This window comes from Lytechinus pictus, chromosome 10 (assembly GCF_037042905.1).
Source record: "Lytechinus pictus isolate F3 Inbred chromosome 10, Lp3.0, whole genome shotgun sequence".
NCBI classification, from domain to species: Eukaryota; Metazoa; Echinodermata; class Echinoidea; order Temnopleuroida; family Toxopneustidae; genus Lytechinus; species Lytechinus pictus.
The window spans coordinates 11,079,202-11,099,738 of record NC_087254.1 but is presented as its reverse complement, the minus strand read 5'-3'; the positions used below and the strand labels follow the sequence as shown (position 1 = coordinate 11,099,738).

The following is a 20,537-nucleotide window of genomic DNA, read 5'->3' as shown; positions in this document are numbered from 1 at the left end:
AATACATTGCCATACCCTTTTCCAGGACTGGCACAATAAACTGCTTTGGAAATCATAATAAACAATTGAGTTCGTCTTTCTCTTTCTGATCATATGTGTCCGCCCAGCTCAAATCTAGCACATTTTCAGCCATAAGAATTCAAATTTGGCATTTAGCACCCACTCTTGGTTATGTTTTTACATTCATTTGAAAATAGTCCTTTTAGCAAGTACTCTAAATCTTAGTAATTGGAGACTTACAAAAGCTACAAAGAATATATCAAGAAATTTTCATCCCATTCCATGCTAGAGAAGAGGTTATATATAAACAAGACAAAAATATACAAATTATTATTTTGATGCAAAATCCATTTAAACACATATTCCATATCTTTCACATAAAATCTGTGTTAAAGCAAACACCTTTATCTAATCTCGTAATGAATTGGAATGGTGACATGGATTTTACTAAAACTAAAAATAGGCTTAAAAGTTTGCTTTCTGGTATATAAATCTAATTTCGACAGGAAATACTTTAAAGCAGTCCTAAAGTGTTTATCATCCACCATAATGATTATTTAAAACAAAAGAGTTTAATTAAGGCTTGCTTGAAATCATATTTATTTCATTACCACATGCTTTTCCTGGTGTCAGTAACACAGAAAACATGTGTTGGTCCACACTTTAAACAGAAAGGCATTTTTCAGTAATTTCTCTCAGTAATCTTCATTTGCTATCAAATAGCTGTCATTACACATTTTCCTGAAAAATCATTCGGCATGCAGATTTCATTTAATTCTGTGAACGGTTTATTTTCTGTTGTTAACAGTACCAGAGTTTATCTTTAATATCATTGTACAAACCTTCAATATGGCTGAGATAAGCCCCATCTTTGTCCGGTGATTTGAAAGGTGAGATGATATCCACAGATCTAGCTGCAGCATCTTCCATCTTCCCCCAAATATCATGAATCCTTTCCGCTATCTTATCCAATGCTACTTTCTATCATGCAAAAATAAACATTCATAAAAGATAAATAAAACTAAGAATATTTCATTACCAGTAACATATTTAATGCTACTTCTCCCAAATAAAAAGTACACATTCATAATAGATAAATGAAAATATAATCTTTCATTAGTACCGATTTCCACTACATCCAATGCTACCTTCTTTAAACTAAAAATAAAACGTTACATATAGATAATTGAAAATCTTTTTAATAGGACTGTTCCCGTCACATAACATGCTCATTGGCTCAAACCAAAAGTTTTTAATATATCTAATCATATATATTATTAACCAATAAAAGTGTATTATTTATTCAAAGCTACTGAGCTGAGGAAAAATATGATCAGATTCATTCTTTAATATCATGCATCAAATGTCTTAATTTGTCTTTCCTACTATTTAGCTAGTTATTCCAAAAATAACTTTGCACACTTAAACTGATCAAATAAACGATATATTATCTTTACAGGTTCCACAGGTACATGTACATGTAATAATCATAAATATTTCTGTCTACAATGACAATTCTTAGATTCAAAATCTCTTTAATATAATAAATAATTAAGGTTAAAAGATGTATATCAAATACATTAATATTCAGAATTCATTCATTATTGAACAAAAATAATAATGAGCCTACTACATGTCTTGCCTATCATATTTGACTCAAATCAACTAGATCATAAAATATTACCACTGAGAGAAATAAAGCAAGAATCTTAAAAAATATATATCTTATCTTCTCTAAGAAAAGTGAAGAAAAATAAAAATAAAACACATGCACTTACTCCTTCGATCTGCAGCAACGTCAAAGCAAATGTAGAAGTCATGCAAAGTAAGACAGAAATAGAGATAAAGAGAGAGAAAAAGAGAGATGCACAAAGAAAGAGTGAAAGAAAGAAAGCAAGAGAATATAAAAGAGCAAGAGAGAGAGAGAAAGAAAGAGAAACAAAAAGGGAGAAAAGAAAACATGCCATGATCAAGAACTCAACATCATCTACAGAAAAATGAACTAAGAACTCACATTGGTTTCTGCTATCAAAAATACAAAGTTATTCATAGAAGGAAAGATAGTCAATATCAAAGAATCAAATCAAAATCTAAAAATACATTGTAAGGACCAAGCACTTGCTCCTTCCCCAACCCCGATCCCACCCCCCCCCCCATTATTCACCCGCACTCCTACATTAAGACAGTATTATTAAATAATGTTTAATTGTTTTCTGTGGTTGCCATGCAGTCAAGCTAAGGTTAGAGTGGCAATTAACCTGCAACGTACTTAAATTGTTATGTTAGAGAAAATACTTTGTTCTTTCTTTTGATTGTCAGATATTTTGCTATGTACGGTACTCTATTTATTGTATTTTCTTTGTTAATTTATATATGAAGAAGTTGCAGAAATCAATCAAATGAATTAGTGCAAATTGAAAATTTCTTTCCTCAAACATGATGTCACAAATCATCAAACATTTATCTTTGTATCAAATGATTCTTAAATGGGATACTAATAAGCTTGACATCTCCTTGAAGTATTACCCTAGAAAACATCACACAAACAGTACCCCTTCCTAATATCTGACTTCAGTCATTTCTTTAGAAATTCTTCATATCAAATTTCCTTTCGCCCTTTACTTTTGCCTTTTCTGTTGTCTGGGATCCAGGGCATATGTCCCTCATTACCCTTCCGGGGGGGGGGGGGGGGGGGGTGAAGGGGGGTGTTTCACAAAGATATAAGTATAACTTACAGTCGCAGTTAAACGCCGATGCTTATAGATTATGTAACGTGCAATCTTATTAATAAATGTGCAGTAGTGCGCATCCTCTTGGCATGATCTGACCAATGCGGTCACACCTTTTATACCGCATGCAACTAGGCATTTAGGTATGTGACTCTAAGTCATACTTTAATCTTTGTGAACACCCCCCTGATATGCTATGTTATAATCAATTGATCTATAAATTTGTCTGCATAGTTTATGTTTCCAACATACTATCCAAAATTTCTGCAATATACTTTATTGAATCATATGTAATTATACAAATGTTAACAATCTTCAAACCAATAGTTTGTTAATGAAGTTTGGTTTTAGACCACCATGGAATATAGATACCCTTCCCACCACCATTTCTTTTAGTCATTTCTTTTAAGTTGTATTTCAAAAAGTAACTTCAGCAATAAGTATAGTCTTCCACTGTTAAACAACCAAGATTATTTTTGCCCAAGTTATTGATTAAATTAAGTCACAAAAGGAAAAACATATCAATTTACAGACATCATATTAATTTAGGTTTTAAAAAAATGAAAAGAATCACCAAGAATGTAATAAGAACAATTTAGGTGACAAATAAACTTTCCAGAAAATTAGGAGACAAGAGAAAACAGAAACATATCATGTATAGAGAGAGACAAAAGACTGATGATTTAAGGATTATTGCAAGAACAATATATTTGCTAATTAAAATCTACTCAGAAATTTTCGATCGAATATGAGAAAATTAATCAATCCATTTGGAATAAACATAAGGAAATTAATATCAAGATTTGAGAATGATTTTGGGACTTTTCTTGCAACATCCCATAATCAAAATATCAAAGTATCAAAAGGAAAAAAGATTATATCACCAGCTTGTACAAAAGTATATTATAAAAGTTAGATAATATTAGAGATCATTAATCCTATCTGACTAGGAAAAAATTGAGTACAACTATCACCATATAAAGCTTAAGTACATGCAGTTATTCTCATGCACTTGATAGTTATATATATATATATATATATATAGATATAGATAGATATATATTGCATGCATTTTTATTTTCAACAAACTAACAAGTTCTTCAGCTTTAGCAGTAACTGGTCGGAGTGGCAGGAGTTTGTTCATCTGGAGGGGTGCAAAGCAATAAACACATCATTAAAACTCTCCAACACCAAAACACTGATTAGATAAGTATAAACAGCAAATTGGGTGGGGTTTTCACTTTTTAAACAGTTCATGGGTTTCAAAATAACAATCCCAAATGACTATCAAAATCAAATTATGCATGGCATACGCATACAGCATAGAATTCCAAGAATTTTTTTTTTTATAGAAAGCAAGTCAGGAGACACAGGTACTGTATCCCAAACTAAATTCACACTCTGCTGAATAAGCCAATATCTTTTGTATACTATGCAATGTATGCATCAATATTTTTTAGTGATTTTTATATGTTCTGCATATTCACAAATTCATAATTTATTTATTATTGTTTTCATTTGCAATTAAATACAGGAGTGGAATTAAAGCAATCATTTTGGGGAGTGTATAACCTAATTTAACTTTATCAACATTGTATTCATTAGTTTGTACATGTATGTATATTGTAAACATGTTCTTCTTGAGGCTCTCGTACTCCAGATTGGGGGTCGATAGAGATTAATAAACCTTATTTAACTTACACCTTGGTTTCCCAAAATTTGATTTATACAATTAGCCATTATGAAAACTTCAGCAAATACAGAATATGTACAAAGTTTGCCATTTGATTTTTTGGAGTATAACATTTACTTACTGACTTTTTATGGCAATGATTTGATTTCACATAATATTCAAAATAGGAGATTCAATTTGATAATCTTTTGCCAAATCTTCTTTTTTCTAGGTATTTAAAAAGTGCAAGAACTTTGCAAAATGAATATCTGATAATCCTTTTCCAAGCCTTTTTTTTCTTCTTCAAAGTATTTATAAAGTGCAAGAACTCTGCAAAATGAAATAAATATTACAACTTTTCTCAAATACTTAAAAATGAAATGGTAATCTAGAAGAATCTTCATCATGTAAATGTATATTTCTCATTCCATGGTAATTATAAGGCTTCATGAACTTCAATGACACTGCTTTTTAATCCATCTCAATTAAAAACAAAGAAAACAAAACAAAAGCAAAGAGCAAGAAAAATATTTTAAAGCAAATGCAAAGCAAACAAAATATAGTTAAATGTGCTGTGACATACATGAAAGTGCTTGGAAATATACAAATATAAAATATTAAATTTTGTTTTAATTAGAAAGCTATCCCATTTAGCAAATGGACTTCATATTGTAGACTTTACTTAAACAAGTCAAGGGAAATGAATATCTCTGACATCAAAATTTGCAGGTATTTTATTTCTTTTCTCCATCATTATGATGTGTGTAGTCATGAAATTCTTTTTTTTTTCTTTACACAACTATGAAATTCATCATGCTAACTAAAGGAGGTATGTTTCAATAACATTTGAAAACCATACAATAAATACTGTTAAAATTGTTTGATATTTTCATTTTCATTTCAATGAGCAAATCAAACATATTGCACATTTTTATTTGAATTTTATTTTCATTTCAATGAGCAAATCAAACATATTGCACATTTTTATTTGAATTTTGTTTTTCACTTCAATGAGAAAATCACATTTCTCGATATTGCACTTATTTTTCATTTCAATGATCAAAGCAAAATTCTTGATATTACACCTTTTTTTCCCCTAGAAACACCACATGCCTATTACTTACATGAACATCAGACATCTGTTCTCCTTTCTTGATAGGTATCCATGGCAACTCTGCTGCTATTTCAGGAGCTTAACAACAAAGAAAAAAACCCACATACTTTTAATTTGTGTCATAATACTAATTATTTATATTTCCTAATGTAGAAATTTAACACTTACTTGATCAGGCATTAGCACAGCAGCTATTCAAAGGAATAATTTCCTCTCAAGTAAACATTTACCTCACCTGGGTTGAGTGCAGCACAATATGTATAAATTTCTTGCTGAAAGAAAATCAATGTGTGCTGTAGGATTTGAGCTTAGGACCCTCTGATTAAGAGACAGGCATCAGAACCACTACACCATGTCCATGCATACTTATAAAATATAAAGATTTAAAATGTTTATTGCTGAGATATTAGATGTACACACATTTATTTTATGATTCTTTCATGAAATTAAACCAATCCATCACAAACAAAAAAGAGAAGTGCGAAGTACAACGATAGTTTGATTATGACTTTGAATTTGAAATGAGAATAAAATGATGTACGACATTTCCAGAGTGCATTATTTTACAAAACTTTCATTTGAATTTTCCCCTTGCACTCACTGTGTGAAATATTACCTGGTTCTATGAATGAAGAACACACAGCTAGACCAAGGTTGTGATATGACATGGGATTCTCACGACTAATAGCTTCACGATGATCATTGTATTCAAACCTAAAACAACAACAATAACCACAGATATTACAGACACCATAAATGATGATCATTGTATTCAAACCTAAAACAACAACAATAAACACAGATATGACAGACACCATAAATCAACAAAATAAATTAATCATCAACTTCTTGAATTCAAAAAGGTGGTTTCAAATGGATGAGGCATATTTGGCGTCAATAATTTATGCTAAATTCATACTTGAATTGTTGTGGTTTAACTATGAATAGCCAATTATAACAGGTCTCTCTAATGGCACAAGTTCAATTTTTCAGCTCATTTGGCATTCAAATCATTAATAACTGACTGGGAATAATTAATGAAGTAGTTTTGTACATCAATAAAACATGAGGAAAGAGCCAAGTAAACATAGGAAAAATATAACCGGTAATGCAAATTTATGAAATTTTTGACTGGAAAGGTCCTCATGTAATGTTATTGAACCATGTGATCTTGATGTTGAAAAGATATATCAATATACAGAGGAGCGAAAGCAAGAAACTTGATATCAATGGCTTGTTATCATTCATTTCACATATACAATATATTGAGAATACCATTGCAGAGAGAAGTATAAAATCTCAACAAATTCATTATAAGAAATGGTCCCCACCTAAAGACCTCATTTGAAATGATTTTAATGATAATTACCTTAATTCACACCTTATTTCATTGTATGTAATCTATACATGTTCTTTATACTGTCATTGTTTGTATTTGGTATGTGATCATATACGTTGCTACAATGTACACCAACAGTTTATACTAAATAAAATTTCAAAAGATAACAAAAAAGTCTTAACACAGAAGTAGACCATGGCCTAAGGTAAACCATACTTCAGAATAAGGGCCTATATGTCTATCATATATTTTGGAGTATTATCTTACTTGTGATGAGGTGATTCCCAGTAAGCAGCAGCCTCATCGACCTCCTCCTCCTCTTTCTCATCATCGCCTTGACCTCCGTCTTCTTTCTTGGAGAGAGAACTCATCAATGACGTCTCTCTGGTGCTCTCAGTTTCTACATTCAAATACATTTAAAAAAAAAAAATTTAATGTAATAATTTTTCTTCCAGTGCTCCTAAATGAGCTCACCAGGGCCCGTTGCATAAAAGTTACTATTATACATGTAGTAACTTTGCCATCCAATGGTAACTGCCATGGTAACAATGCTCATCAGCCAATTAGAATCAAGGATTTCAGGGAAATTACCATTTGATAGAAAAGTTATTATAATAGTAACTTTTAGGCAACGGGTGCCCAGCCCAATTTTGCTAAATTGCATTGCCATAACATTTGACCCTACGGGAATTCCAGGGGCTCTCTCTTTATTTCTCCAACGCTCTTTGAATATACAATAAATGATACAATATTCAGTGTTGAATGTAATAATTTACACTGACTGCATAAAAATTAGCAGACTTACGTTACATAAAAACATGTTATCAATCCTATAGCAGATAGTTATCATGGGCCTTTTCTTCTAGACTGAGTTGAAGTAACATCATAACAACACCTATGATATCTCTCTATACAAGATGGCTCAGAATACACTTGAATAATATGAAATCAAACAAAAATTGTTAAGGAACAAGTATCAATATTTGAAATTTGTTTTGACTTCAGGGAAATTTCAGAGGGTTCTTTTCAAATCAAATTACGCTTGACCAAATGCTACCCTATAGTAGGCATACAGTATTCAATCATCACTAATGAATTGTAGTAAAGTTGATAATACAACATCAACTCACCTTCAGTTGGAGCAGACTCTTGAGTCATGAAGACACCATTTTCAATCCCACCAAGGTCCCCTTCTTCTAGATCACTCCTTGCGCTCAAGTCACCACCAGTCTCTTCATCGTCACCATCATCGTCATCCTCATCATCATCTTCAATCTCTGTGGTTCCGCTACCTAAGATGTCCTCACTGGAGTCTTTGATACTATCTTCCACAGCTTGCTTCCTCGGTTTCCCCCCACCTGTTTTCATCCCTCTGTTTCTCCCAGTATGGTGCTTCGATGCTTCCAGGGACACGTCTGTTTCCTCATCTTCCGTATCCATGCCGGGTTGACGTGACCTGATGGCGTGGTTTCTGTCCACCGGTATATCCCTACCACCAACCTGAACGCCTCTCCCTCCAGGTCTACCACGCTCTCCCGCCCCTCCAGGTCTACCTCTACTGCGGAGAGCAAGGCGGTGCTTAGCGACCCATTCGCCGTCCCCTCCGGCTTCATCCCCGGTGCTCTGAGTCTCATCGGTCTCCAGGCCTCTAAGCTCATTTCGCTGGCGTCTATGATGCCTGTTTGGAGCCTGTCTATCGGTGTTTCCATGCCCTCTTTCTCGTCCACGAGATCTAATAACCTCTCTCTCGCTCTCATCTTCTGTAAGTTGACCCTTTGGAGGTTTCAAGATAGACTTGGGTCTTGATGAGTCATGAGTTCGCTTGGTCTGGTTTGTCCCTGCCCTTCCTGCTCCTGGTCTTGTCTTCTTCTCAGTTATGAACCTTGGTTGAATGGGCTGCAAGTGTCCAACAACAATAATAGTTACCAGAAATAATCATATTGGTCAGGTTTTCTATCGACTGTTAGAAGTATCACAAATACAAACTGTTCTATGCAGTTGAAAAGAGAAACATCTAAAACAATGCATGGTAGATTTACAACATATTGCCTAGCTTAATAATTATGAATGAACAAGCTCGACTATCTGCGCAATTCAGGTATTTAGCTGTATACAATGGGTAACAATTAGAATACAGTATAATTTTTCAATGCACTTACTATGTGAATGTATCTTGAAGGTGCGCCAACGTTTTCATATAGTTACAAGGAACAGGCTTAAGTTTTGTATGAACACCAAAACATGAAAAACATTCCTCCAAACAAGGAAAACTTCTCACTTGTGTGGAGGAAGGAGAGCTCCTTTTCACAACCTGTTGCCTATATCTGCAACATTAGACATAAGCTTTAACACATTGCATTGGATGGGGGTTTCCCATGGCTCTTTTAAGCATTTCGGAGGCAAAATCGCCCAGAGCCCTCAAGTAACGTTTTTCCCTGTTGCATAATAACAGGCAATGTGCTACGTACCAGTGGGGAATTGAGCCTAAACTCATTCCTGTAACGGCCAAGGAGATGTTCCATACGGTCTTCCAGCCAGACAACTCTCTTACGAGCGGCTCCAACGTTCCCCTGTGACTGGGCTGCCTGTTCAACCTCTACCTTGGCATAGAGGAGCTCTGCACTCAGCTTCCTAACAACCTGAAATGATCAGTCACAGATAACCAGGATAATAGAAATTACGTTTGACACAAGGATGAATTGGGTGGTCTGTCAAAATAAGTTTAGGAGTGAACTAAATGATCGCCATCATTATTATACAAAAATCTAGAATAAAAATCATATTTCACCCAATTTCCTTTCGTGTTTCCTTTTCACATTATTTTCTTGGTCAAGAAAATGGGGGGGGGGTCCATGGACCCCCAAGGCCCCCCTCCCCCATCTGTGCGCCAATGATCATCGTGAGCACCGCCCCCCCCCCTTCACTACATTACCTCAACCATATATCTCCTCTTACCTTCAGGATAAGAAGCATCTCATCACATTGAAGCTTGAGTCTATCAACCTCATTCAACCATCCTTTCTGTTCTCTCGCATCCTTAGATGATGACATCATCAACATCGCCTTCTCTAAGGCATCCTGGGTTTCTTTCACTAACGAAATCTGAAGAAATAAATAGTAGGCAAGTAATCACCATGGATGAAGAGCAAGCTATCACTTTCCAGGCATCTAGATGTAGCTAACTCTCCAAAGCAAAGCAGAGGAAAGAAAGTGAGAACATTTAGCAAGCCGAATAAAATAACGACTCCAATTACTGTCACAAACAGAGAGTTCATAGATTTGATAAATAACATATTTTAGTCCAGCTCTCTGCCTCATCTTATTGCTCTTTATATCTGTTTATTAAACTTATTAATCCATATATATGACCAAAAATATGGGCAATTTCAATCCACGTAAAACAGAATTAATAGATTTGCCTTGCCCACTGCTCACAGAGCCAACAAATATATCAATTGAACATACATGTATAGCAAAGACTCCCGATCAGTAAAAGAACTGCTGAAAATATATTATACCATCAAAATAGGTACTAAAAGATTATTCTATCATCACAGAACACATCCAATCAATGTGATACAGAAATGCTGAAGTTGAACGTAACAAGCCATGGATTCAATCTTACTTGATCATCAAAACAAATTATTATTAATTTATTATCATTTATTTATTATTTTCAGTTTTCTTTAATCAGGACGGCCTCATCAGTTAACAAACTGCTGTCCTTGAGGGCCCTGAGATAACATTCAATATGTAGGCCTACAATATTTACAAAGAATGAATACATTTATGGCATACACTACAACAACAAATATATACATGTAAGAAACATTAATAATACAATCCAATAAAAGATCAAAATTGAATTTCAAGAAAACTCGGTGACTTTGATGTTAAGACAAAGGAAAAAGAAAAGGCTATAGGAAACTGCTGAATACGATTTAACAGGAAAAGGGTGGATGACTGGTAACAGAGTAATGTTCCATTGATTGGTAATAATTTGAGTAGAGATTATAATGTTTGCCAAATTAGCATGCCAAATTGCCAAATTAGAAAATGAATCAATAACTCAATGTTATCAATGAAGTGTTTCACACTCAGGATGTCAATCATACCTGATCATCAAGAAGAATATCTGATCGATGTGCTACACGCTGAACTCTGGTCAGTGGAAGACCACTAGATATCTTTCTGGGTTTACCCACAAAACTCCTCTCCCGAGCTCTCGTGTGACGTGCTTCCGCTAATGTCGTCATGTTTACATCACCTAGAAATAAATGTGTGAAAAATGTTTTAATGAATTACATTGTATGAAAGCCTATCAGCTGTGAGGGTGGAGCCTCTAGATCCTTAGTCAAATCTAGAGAAAAGGGGGTGGTCTTGGGGCATTCTACTAAAAATCCTTAAGTCTTTTTTTTACCCTTGACTTTCTATGTAAAGTGCAGATTTTCAGGTTTAAATCATTAAGCAAATATCATCATCATTAAGCAATAAAATTTGAAAAAACAATGTTGAGTTGCCATGAAAATTCTCATTTTAATTTTCACAAAAATGAGTAATTGGACAAGGGACATGAAAAAGCTGCATGTGCCTAGAAAATAGGGAGCAGTTGCACGGTGCTGCACATTTGCATACGGGATAGGCCTATATAGCATGTAAGGCACACACATAGCTTGCAGCATATCAGTATCAGAAATGCAGTAAATGCTTGCATGCTTGTTTTTCAGAATGGAGGCAAGCAGAACTAAGCAAACGCATCCCATTTTTAGAGAGACAAAAGAGGTTCGTTTGGTAAGTAAATAATTATTATTTACCAATTTCTATATCAAAGCTATCAATAGTACTAATAAGCAAAATCAAATCAGCAAAAATAAGTTTTTTTTTAAACAACCAATCAATTATTTTGGGGTTTAAGAGCTTGACTTCAATCACAGAAATGGTCACGGCAAACATCCTTACATGTCCGATATTTGGGAAAAAACAATTCAATATTTATTCACGACATTAATATTCAACATTTTCACAATAATATGGTAAGGTCCCCTAATGTCTGTGCAGTGCCCCTTGTCTGTGCACACAGATCTAGACTAGAGTCTCATTTTATATGATTCAATGCAATTCAACACAAATACCTACAAAATATAAATATGCAAACATTTTGCTGAAATTGTTTTTCTTTTCTACGATATCAGCTTCCCATCGGGCCCCTCTTCGCATGTGAAATATTTTGGTCACTTGAAAAAAGTAAGGTATTACCGAACGTGTGTTTTCTATAGGAAAATTTGAGAAAACAACAAATCATAACCTTGTTCATTGAATGAGTGCAAAATCACTGATGAGCTATGAGTATGACCATATTTTATTATTCTGAGAATATAAAGACTATGAAAATGTGTTTTTTGACAATTTTTCATCATCTTTTTATTCAAGTTCCCTTTGGAAGGATGTTGCAAAGTTTTGAGCATATGAAATTATTTTCTGACACGTATGATCAATGATGCGTTTGTTCAATCACTCACCCTATACTTTGAGTCTTTGTGGGGGCCAATAAACAGTAGAGGCGCACGGCCAATATTGGAGACTGTCTCCAATGTGGGAGATTATCTCCAATATCAGATACTTTTGTAAAGAATTTGGGTATCCAATTTCAGAGACAGTCTCCAGTTTTGGAGACCAATTTCCTTTGTTTACATTTGCTGCAAAAGGATTACCTTGGCGGCAAATAAAAATGTGATAAGAAGATTCCTGATGAAAAATTACCCCTTTTCACCGTCTACTTTCAAAATTCACCGTCTACTTTTGTTTTGATAAGGAATTTTGTTGTCAATCACACACAAAACAAATGGGCTTCTGACCTCGGTGAGACAAAATTTTGGGTGGAAAAAATCATGCTTTTGTTGGTGTTGTTTCTTTTGTCCTTTTGCAAAGCAAGTCTCCAATGTGGGAGATTGTCTCCCCTATTGCAGAGAGTCTCCCATATTGGCTGTGCGGGCGCGCCTCTACTGATAGTGATAAAGGCAAAAGCCAATATGAATATATTATATGCTATTGCTAAGTTATAATTAAGAAGCCTCCAATATGTTGGTACTAACAAATGCTGCACTATCTGAAGAGCTAATTGAGTAACTTCTTCTTCTTCTTTGTTGTTCTTCCCCCGGTATTCGAGGATCAGCGGCTATCCGCAGGTTGGTTGTTGTGTTGAAGCAATTTCTCTAAACGAATATGATGAATTTTAAGAATGTATCTGAGGCAGTGGGTCATGACATTGGCAGCAAGAGTGACAGATAGGTGCGAGGAGGGTAATAAGATATTAGTGGCAAGGATGAGGGGATGAGCAGAGGTGAAGGCTTGGCTAACTGAAGCAGGGAGGCTTAGAGATAGGACATGTTGAATGAGAACAGACCGTTGGGGTTTGAGGGTTGGGCAGGAAGCAAGGAAGTGGGTGGAGCTTTCTTCCTCCGTTGAGCAAAGTCTACAGGTGGCGCTGGGAGACTTGCCTATGGTCTTCAGTCTTTGTTGTGTTAGGTAGGTGCCTGTCAGAAGTTGGGAGCGAAGTCTTGCAGCAATACGGAGGTGTGAAGGTAGTGCAGGGGGGAATAGACTGCTAGGGCTTGGAAACGTTGAACATTGCTTCCAGAAGGCAAGAGTGTGCTTCTCCTGAGTGGCATCAACTAGGCCAGCATTGTGCTTCTTGAAGATGGCCTGGCGGCACAGTCTTTTCCAGGTGAGGTAGTCGAAGCTCAGGGAGCCAGACAGGATGGCAGGCAAGCTGTATTTGGCGATTAGCTGCTTCCAGTAGGAGATCAAAGGGACATCGGCAGCGAGAGCATTTAGAAGTATTCTGTGCTCAAACCTATCGCTTGGTAAAGTAACCAGTTGCCCGAGAGTCATCAAGGTGTTCAGGTCGATCTGCATAGAGAGAGGGATGATTCCGGTAAGGAGAAAGACTGCCTCGTTTGCTGTGCTTCTGGGGAGCCCTAGGAACTTTTTGAAGAGAAGGGCCTGCGCTGAGTCTAGCTTATCCCTGGACCTCTTGGTAACTCTAATGGCAGCAATGCCATATAGCATCCTAGGAATGCAGTAGGTGGTCCACAACTTGGCAATGGTTGGAGGCCAGAAGTTGTTTCTTGAAGCCGAACCACCTAGCAGAGCGAATATGGAGTTATATCCCTTGGCAATGATGTTCGGCGCAGGATCTTGAGATGTTGAAGATTTGGTGACACCAAGTAACTGATAAGTAACATGACCACGATTCTAACAATAAAATAATTTATCTGGAACTTGGAAGTTAAGTTGTTAACTGTTTCTATTCTTTCTTTTTTAATTTATTTTTTAAAGAAACTTTCTCACGTCTCTGACTCTGTGCTCACCGTACAGTAGCTGAATATGCCAGCTTATGATTAAGTGTAGGAGTAACACTGTCATTGAAACAAGCAAAACAGAGACAGAATATAATATATATTCGGTCTATAAAAGTTCAAAATTCACACTCATTCAACCAACGTCAAGTGTCACATCCTCACACAGGACACAAAATAAAGCGTATGGGACTGAGGTGAACAGTGTTGTCAAGGACCTGTTAATGGTTGCTAAAGAATTTGTTTAACTATTTTACCATCGTATTCGATTACACTAGTCTATATAAGTTTAAAAAATGAACTTTCATATTCGAACTTACTATTTAAGAATGTATTGAGCCAGAAACTACATTGCTTCTTCGCCGAAAACGAATCTTTAGCTCCCTCTGATTTAGGCAGATTCGCACAAAATCTTAGTTTTTGACGTAGATTACGCGCCAGCCGTTTTAAAGGGGACGTTCACCCTGAAGAAAAGTTTGTTGTAAAATTAATATCAGAAAAAATAAAATAAAGTAAAAATATTGGTCTATATCTTAGATCTATATAAAATTGAAAAAAAAATCATTCATTTTAAATTTCAATTTATTTCATTGGTGAAGGTTTGAGAAAAATCCATTATTAAAAGCAGTGGCGAATCCGGGGGGGGGGGGGGGCAAGGGCCGACTGTGTCCCCCCCCCCCTGCCCTGGATCTGCCACTCTGCTTTAATGGCTTTTGAGAGGCATAATAATGAAAATTATAGACCTACACTCTAACGTTAAAAATATCGGGTAAAAGTGCGCCATGAGGGTATATCTTTTGTGCATGCAGTGTGATTAAATTTTTGCCCATTCTAAAGTAATTGCTGCTTATTTTTTAACCTTACTGGACGATATTCCTCTGCAATTGGATAAAATGCTATTGGTTGGCCACATATATAATCAAACCCTCGCGGTGGTAACATTTTTACCCAATATATTACAGTGTGTACCCGGTTTTACTAAAGTGTGCCCCCCTTAATTAGTGATCACTTTTTTTCTTTTTTTTCCTTTTTTTTTTTGCTTGTCAAATTTTCAGCGGACGAATTAAATGACCTTCAATTTTAGGTGAAAACGAGCAGATATGTCCCTAGTGTAAAATGCATTCCGAAATTATTTCAATGGTTCGTGATGCCTTATTTTGTTTTATTTTTAGAAACGGGGTGTAAACGACTGGTAATAACGACTAACAAGGAGCTAGGAATGACTTCCGGGTTATTCGACCTTTTCCAATCTCGATCTTGTACCAAGGGTTAGTTGAAATTTAAAAAGCATATTAAAATCGCTCTGAATCTTATTTAATCATTACAAATTGAATGAAATTTTTTTTGTTTTCATTGATTCAGTTACGTACCGTCCCTGTCAAAAATGCCCTGCCACGGTTATATGTGTAAAATTAGTGAAAAATCGTCCCGTAATTTGGCTGGTATTGTAAACATACATGTAACCAGCCGGGCCCCGAGCCGAGTACTAGTACGTTGCAGGCAGGTACACAGCTCGGCCCAGTTGGCCACGCACGGGCACGGTGATCGTGATCCATTCCCTGTTTTCACGCCTTGACTGCACTGCGACATCGTAATTCTTGCACGACCAATTTCCGTGGGAGATGATTTACACACACACCATTTGGCTCTGCACAGTGCACAGTCAGAAATTGGCCTTTCGAAATTTGTTTGCCCCACTCTCGTACTCGTCAATCAAAAGTGAAATTGAAAAGACGTAGGCCTACGGGGTGACCATAATTATGCGCATATTTCTAAAATTATGAAGTTGATTTTCAATAAAAAATTTCTCACAGTTCACACAAAATTAATCAAAATCATGAATAGTATTAGTAAACGGAAGGCAAGATCAAAGTGAAATTCGCTTGATACTATAAACTAAAAAGTAGGTCAAGGGTTTTGCTGGTATCACGATCTCAAAATTCCATGACGATCGACTCCTTCGTTCGGCTGAAAAACTAAAAGTGTCATAAAAAAGTGTGACCTTTGTGTAACTGTAAGATCATTTTGCAACCAAAGCCAAGAAAAAAAAAACGCAGGAAAATTTGATGTTTTTTGTGTGAACTAAATTGAAAGAATGGAATGTGAATGGAGTGTAAAAAATGCCAAAGGCAAAAGTAAAAAAAGTCCCCCTAAATGGGCCTAATTCCTAAGACCTAAATCATACATTGTGGCCAGGAGTTGGATCCTGCGCAAATGCGTGGTTAGAATAATGCACTCAATTGCACAGCACTGTCAGCAGTAAATGGACTACATGGATTAAAGAGAAATTCCAGTATTTGCAGTAAACACTGATTTCATGAGAAAGTCTGTAAAACAAGGCTTAATTGTCAGTATATCATCGAGGATCTAGATCTGGTACAGTTACATAAACTGAACTTTGTGAAATCTTGAAATCTACGCTGAAAAATGTTCACACTGAAGATCACCAACACAGATAGGCACACGTGGGACAGTGTATTATTATTGCTAAAATAAAGACCCGACGGAAGTGACCGAATCCGCGCTTATTTTGCTTATTTCTCAGCAATCACACAATTTCTTCCAGAATCCTTTGGCACATATTTTTTATTCATACAAACAGACACTTTGGTGGTCATTATATTAGATTCTGTAAAAAGTCATTTTTAGATCGTTACCAAAACTGGAATTTATCTTTAAGTTGGTGGCTTTCTGATATCCACAAGGCACAAAGCTGTGGACAGTAGACCGCACATGCTACTGCTAGAAAAAAAAATCAGGAAAAGGGATGTTTTTCACGTGAACTGAAATAAAGGAATGGAATGCAAATGGAGTGTAAAAAATGCCAAAAAAAGTCCCCCTAATCATGCATGGTGGCCAGGAGGAGTTAGATCCTGCGTAAATGCGTGATTAAATAATGCCTGGCACTCAATTGCACATCACCCCTAAGAACAATAAAAAAACTACCAAAGCAATTTTTAAAACAAAAAAAGGTGTGTCAAAAAATGCATTTCGTTGGCAGATGGTAAAATTAATCTTTGAAATATGATGCATGTTATTATAAAATTGTTAATTAAATTCATTGCTATTAATGCTAATGTCCTAGTCTCGACCAAAAGAAAGGTGAGACAAATTTGCTGATCTGCTGATGGTTGGATGATTACGCTCTCTTTGCTTTTGTCATCAGTAGAGGTGCCAGTCCGAAAACAAGGATCGTCCCAGAAAACAAGATTATATCATAAACCAAGACAAATCATGTCTTGATATGATAAACTGAGATTGTCCATATTTATGTCTGATGACAGCTTTTTTCATGTCCCCTCTGTGGGACATAGGCAGTAGTTGCAGAAATTGAGAGTGCTAATTCTGTGACCTCAATCCGCTCCCCCTCAAGTTCACCATCTACTTCTTATGACTTGCAGTGTTGTCTGATGAGGGGGGGGGGGAGACTTTAAGATTCCATCTTTCATTTAAATAAATACTCATTTTGTCTCCTATTCAGGCCACCATGGTGCGAATGAACGTTTTGGCAGACGCCCTGCGGTGCATCTGCAATGCCGAGAAGCGATGCAAGCGCCAAGTTCTGATCAGGCCATGCTCAAAGGTCACTGAAAAGTTCCTCATTGTCATGATGAAGCACGGTGAGTTTATGATTTGTAATCGTTCTTGTTCACCATAACACCTTTATTCCTTTTAGTTAGGAGAATGCTTGTGTCTAGACCTTATGTCCACACAGAATATCAATCCCCACTGATACAAAAATGACGCCCACTGTAGAATTCAGTTCATTTGTCTCCTTTGATATAACCCAAATCTATGCAATTTAAGAGAGGAGAGGGGATGAAGACGAATTTGATTGTCTTCCAAAATGGCATGGGTCGTCCCTGAATATTCACTGAAAAATATGAGAATCATGAAGCTGCTCACAGTGGTCATGCTAGTAATGTGTTGAGACCAAATCCATTGGATGAAAAATGAATGAAGATGCACTAATATCCTGTTGTCAATTTTCTGTTGTAAATCACCATTGTAGTACATTAATGCAAGCCAAGTAACATCAAGATGATTTGTGTTGCAGCCTTGTCATAATTTACTTGCTGCATACATGTTGTTGGTTAGGTATTGATTTTATTTTTGCATGAAGTCTTGCATACAAAACATGACTGTTATTCTGTTATTTATTGCTGCCTATTTTTCTTTTATAAATTCAGGTTACATTGGTGAATTTGAGATCGTAGATGACCACAGGGGAGGCAAGATCATTGTCAACCTAAATGGCAGACTCAACAAGGTTAGTAGATTTTAGATTCTATGAACTTTGGGCTAGAATCAGACAAAATTTGAAATCATTGATCATGATATTTGGAAGTACCTGAAAGGTCAAGTCCATCTAAACGTAATGCCCGAATTCACAAAGGTGCATTTGAAAACCATTGGTTGAACCCCTGATTTTTGCAGATTTCCTGTATAAATTACGGTTAATTTACCGCGTATACTGAAAAGTGTCTTCATGATTTTCTATTGAATTTCAATTATGATTATAATAAAGTCAGGTGATTTTTAAGGACCTATGCAAAGGACGTCAATGTTTTGTTACTTTTGACTGAGCGAAGTGGGAAACGAATCCCGAGTTACAAGCAATCTTGCAGAGACTATGCAATACTCAACTTACATATCAGAGAGAACATCCCATCATGTACCCAATATGTAAACAACAAAACAGAAAAATTCCTCTGGAAAAAACAGGATTTACCATGTACTTTGATTCATTTGAGAGAAAATCTACTCTCCGTGAGCGTTTCATCGAAAAGTTATCAGATCTGACAACTTTCCTTGCTTTTGATTTGCTTAGAAGCGCTTTTACTATGGTAACTGTCTGACAAATCCTCTCATTAAGACTATCCTGGTGGGTGTTTCATAAAGCTGTTCGTAAGTTATGAGCGACTTTAAGAATGACTGGTGATCCTTTCTTGAGTTAAATGGCATGTTCATTGGCAATGGTTTAGCGCGTAAGAAAGGATCACCAGTCACTCTTAACTTAAGAACAGCTTTATGAAACGGCCCCCGGGTCGTTTGGTTTACCAACCCAATTCTCATGAAAAGTGGAGTTTGAATGAAACACGTTATAATAGATTATCTATTCCTCATCATTTACTCATTGTGCATTGTAATTGTTCCATTTTAACAGTGTGGTGTGATCAGTCCTCGCTTTGATGTACCTATCGAAGACATGGAGAAATGGACCAGCAATCTCCTTCCATCTAGACAATTTGGGTGAGTTTCATTTTTAGATAGAAACATTTCACTTTCAGGTAACTCTGCCTCGGTCGATTCTCTTGGGATCGTAGAAATCAGAGTTACGAAAATCAACTTCGAAGAATTATGAACACACATTTGCATATTCTGGGGGGTGTTTCACAAAGATTCAAGTATGACTAGAGTTGAAATTAAATGCCTAGTTGCGTGGGGTACAAAAGGCATGACCGCATTGGTCAGATCATGCCAAGAGGACGTGCACTACTGCGTATTGATCAATGAGATCGCGCGTTGCATATCATGTACGCGTCGGGATTCCTGTGCAGTGCGATTTAAGTCATACTTAAATCTTTGTGAAACACCCCCCTGGTCTAAAATAATGCTTTGTATTAGGCGATAGTGTGACTTATGGAAGGTTGAAATGTGCGAGTCTTCTGTCATTCACTAATGAAATATAAAGCCTCATTATTCATTCTGCTGGTGACCTTTGTCTCAATGCATTCCATTGTTTTCTGTGTGTTTATACAGGTATGTCGTGCTGACCACATCGGGGGGTATCATGGATCACGAGGAGGCGAGGAGAAAACACGTTGGTGGCAAGATCCTGGGCTTCTTCTTCTGAAAGCATGTCCAGAAAACATGGTGTTGTAAAATCCACAACAGCAACAAAAAATTGATAAAATAAACAAAAAAAATGATAAAATACAGTTAAAGCGAATTGATTTCATTATGGGTTTGTTATTGCTGTAGTGTTGTGTGTTACGAGTGCAGTTCATAGGATGTTATATAGGGGTGTATATTTTATTGAGAGCATAGCAAGTCTGATTTGTCCATTGGATGTTCATTCAGAGTTGAGTGATCTGCCAATCGACTGCTTTCCATGACAACATGGTGGTGTTACTAGACAAATACACATTGTGGAAGATATAAGAATGAGAAGCAGGGACTGTTCCCCTTTTTAAATGACCAAATATGTAAAATTTGGTCCCCGTTAGTAGAAAAGTTACGATCATGGTAACTGTGTCATTCAATGGTAACTACCATGGAAACAAGGATTAACAGCCAATCAAAATTGATGATTCCATGAAGT

At 36.1% G+C, this 20,537-nt stretch overlaps 2 protein-coding genes across 2 annotated transcripts in view; one reads left to right on the top strand and one right to left on the bottom strand.

The window, feature by feature from the left end:
* The window catches only part of LOC129269098 (uncharacterized), a 34,856-nt gene extending 20,211 nt beyond the window's left edge, over positions 1–14,645 (bottom strand). The window contains exons 1-10 of the mRNA XM_064105328.1: positions 14,533–14,645; positions 10,970–11,121; positions 9,810–9,956; positions 9,323–9,493; positions 7,985–8,750; positions 7,122–7,254; positions 6,132–6,229; positions 5,526–5,593; positions 3,823–3,873; positions 843–981 (exon numbers count right to left, since the gene is read on the bottom strand). Coding sequence (XP_063961398.1) covers positions 843–981; positions 3,823–3,873; positions 5,526–5,593; positions 6,132–6,229; positions 7,122–7,254; positions 7,985–8,750; positions 9,323–9,493; positions 9,810–9,956; positions 10,970–11,110 — 1,714 coding nt within the window. The 5' untranslated portion in view covers positions 11,111–11,121; positions 14,533–14,645. The remainder of the gene's footprint in view (positions 1–842; positions 982–3,822; positions 3,874–5,525; positions 5,594–6,131; positions 6,230–7,121; positions 7,255–7,984; positions 8,751–9,322; positions 9,494–9,809; positions 9,957–10,969; positions 11,122–14,532) is intronic.
* A 767-nt stretch (positions 14,646–15,412) lies between these two features.
* Positions 15,413–20,160, top strand: LOC129269829 (small ribosomal subunit protein uS8). The gene is made up of 5 exons (XM_064105327.1): positions 15,413–15,480; positions 17,694–17,832; positions 18,403–18,482; positions 19,380–19,465; positions 19,976–20,160. The coding sequence occupies exons 2-5, from the start codon at positions 17,700–17,702 to the stop codon at positions 20,067–20,069; spliced, it is 393 nt and encodes a 130-aa protein (XP_063961397.1). The 5' UTR covers positions 15,413–15,480; positions 17,694–17,699; the 3' UTR covers positions 20,070–20,160.
* Positions 20,161–20,537: the final 377 nt, after the last annotated feature.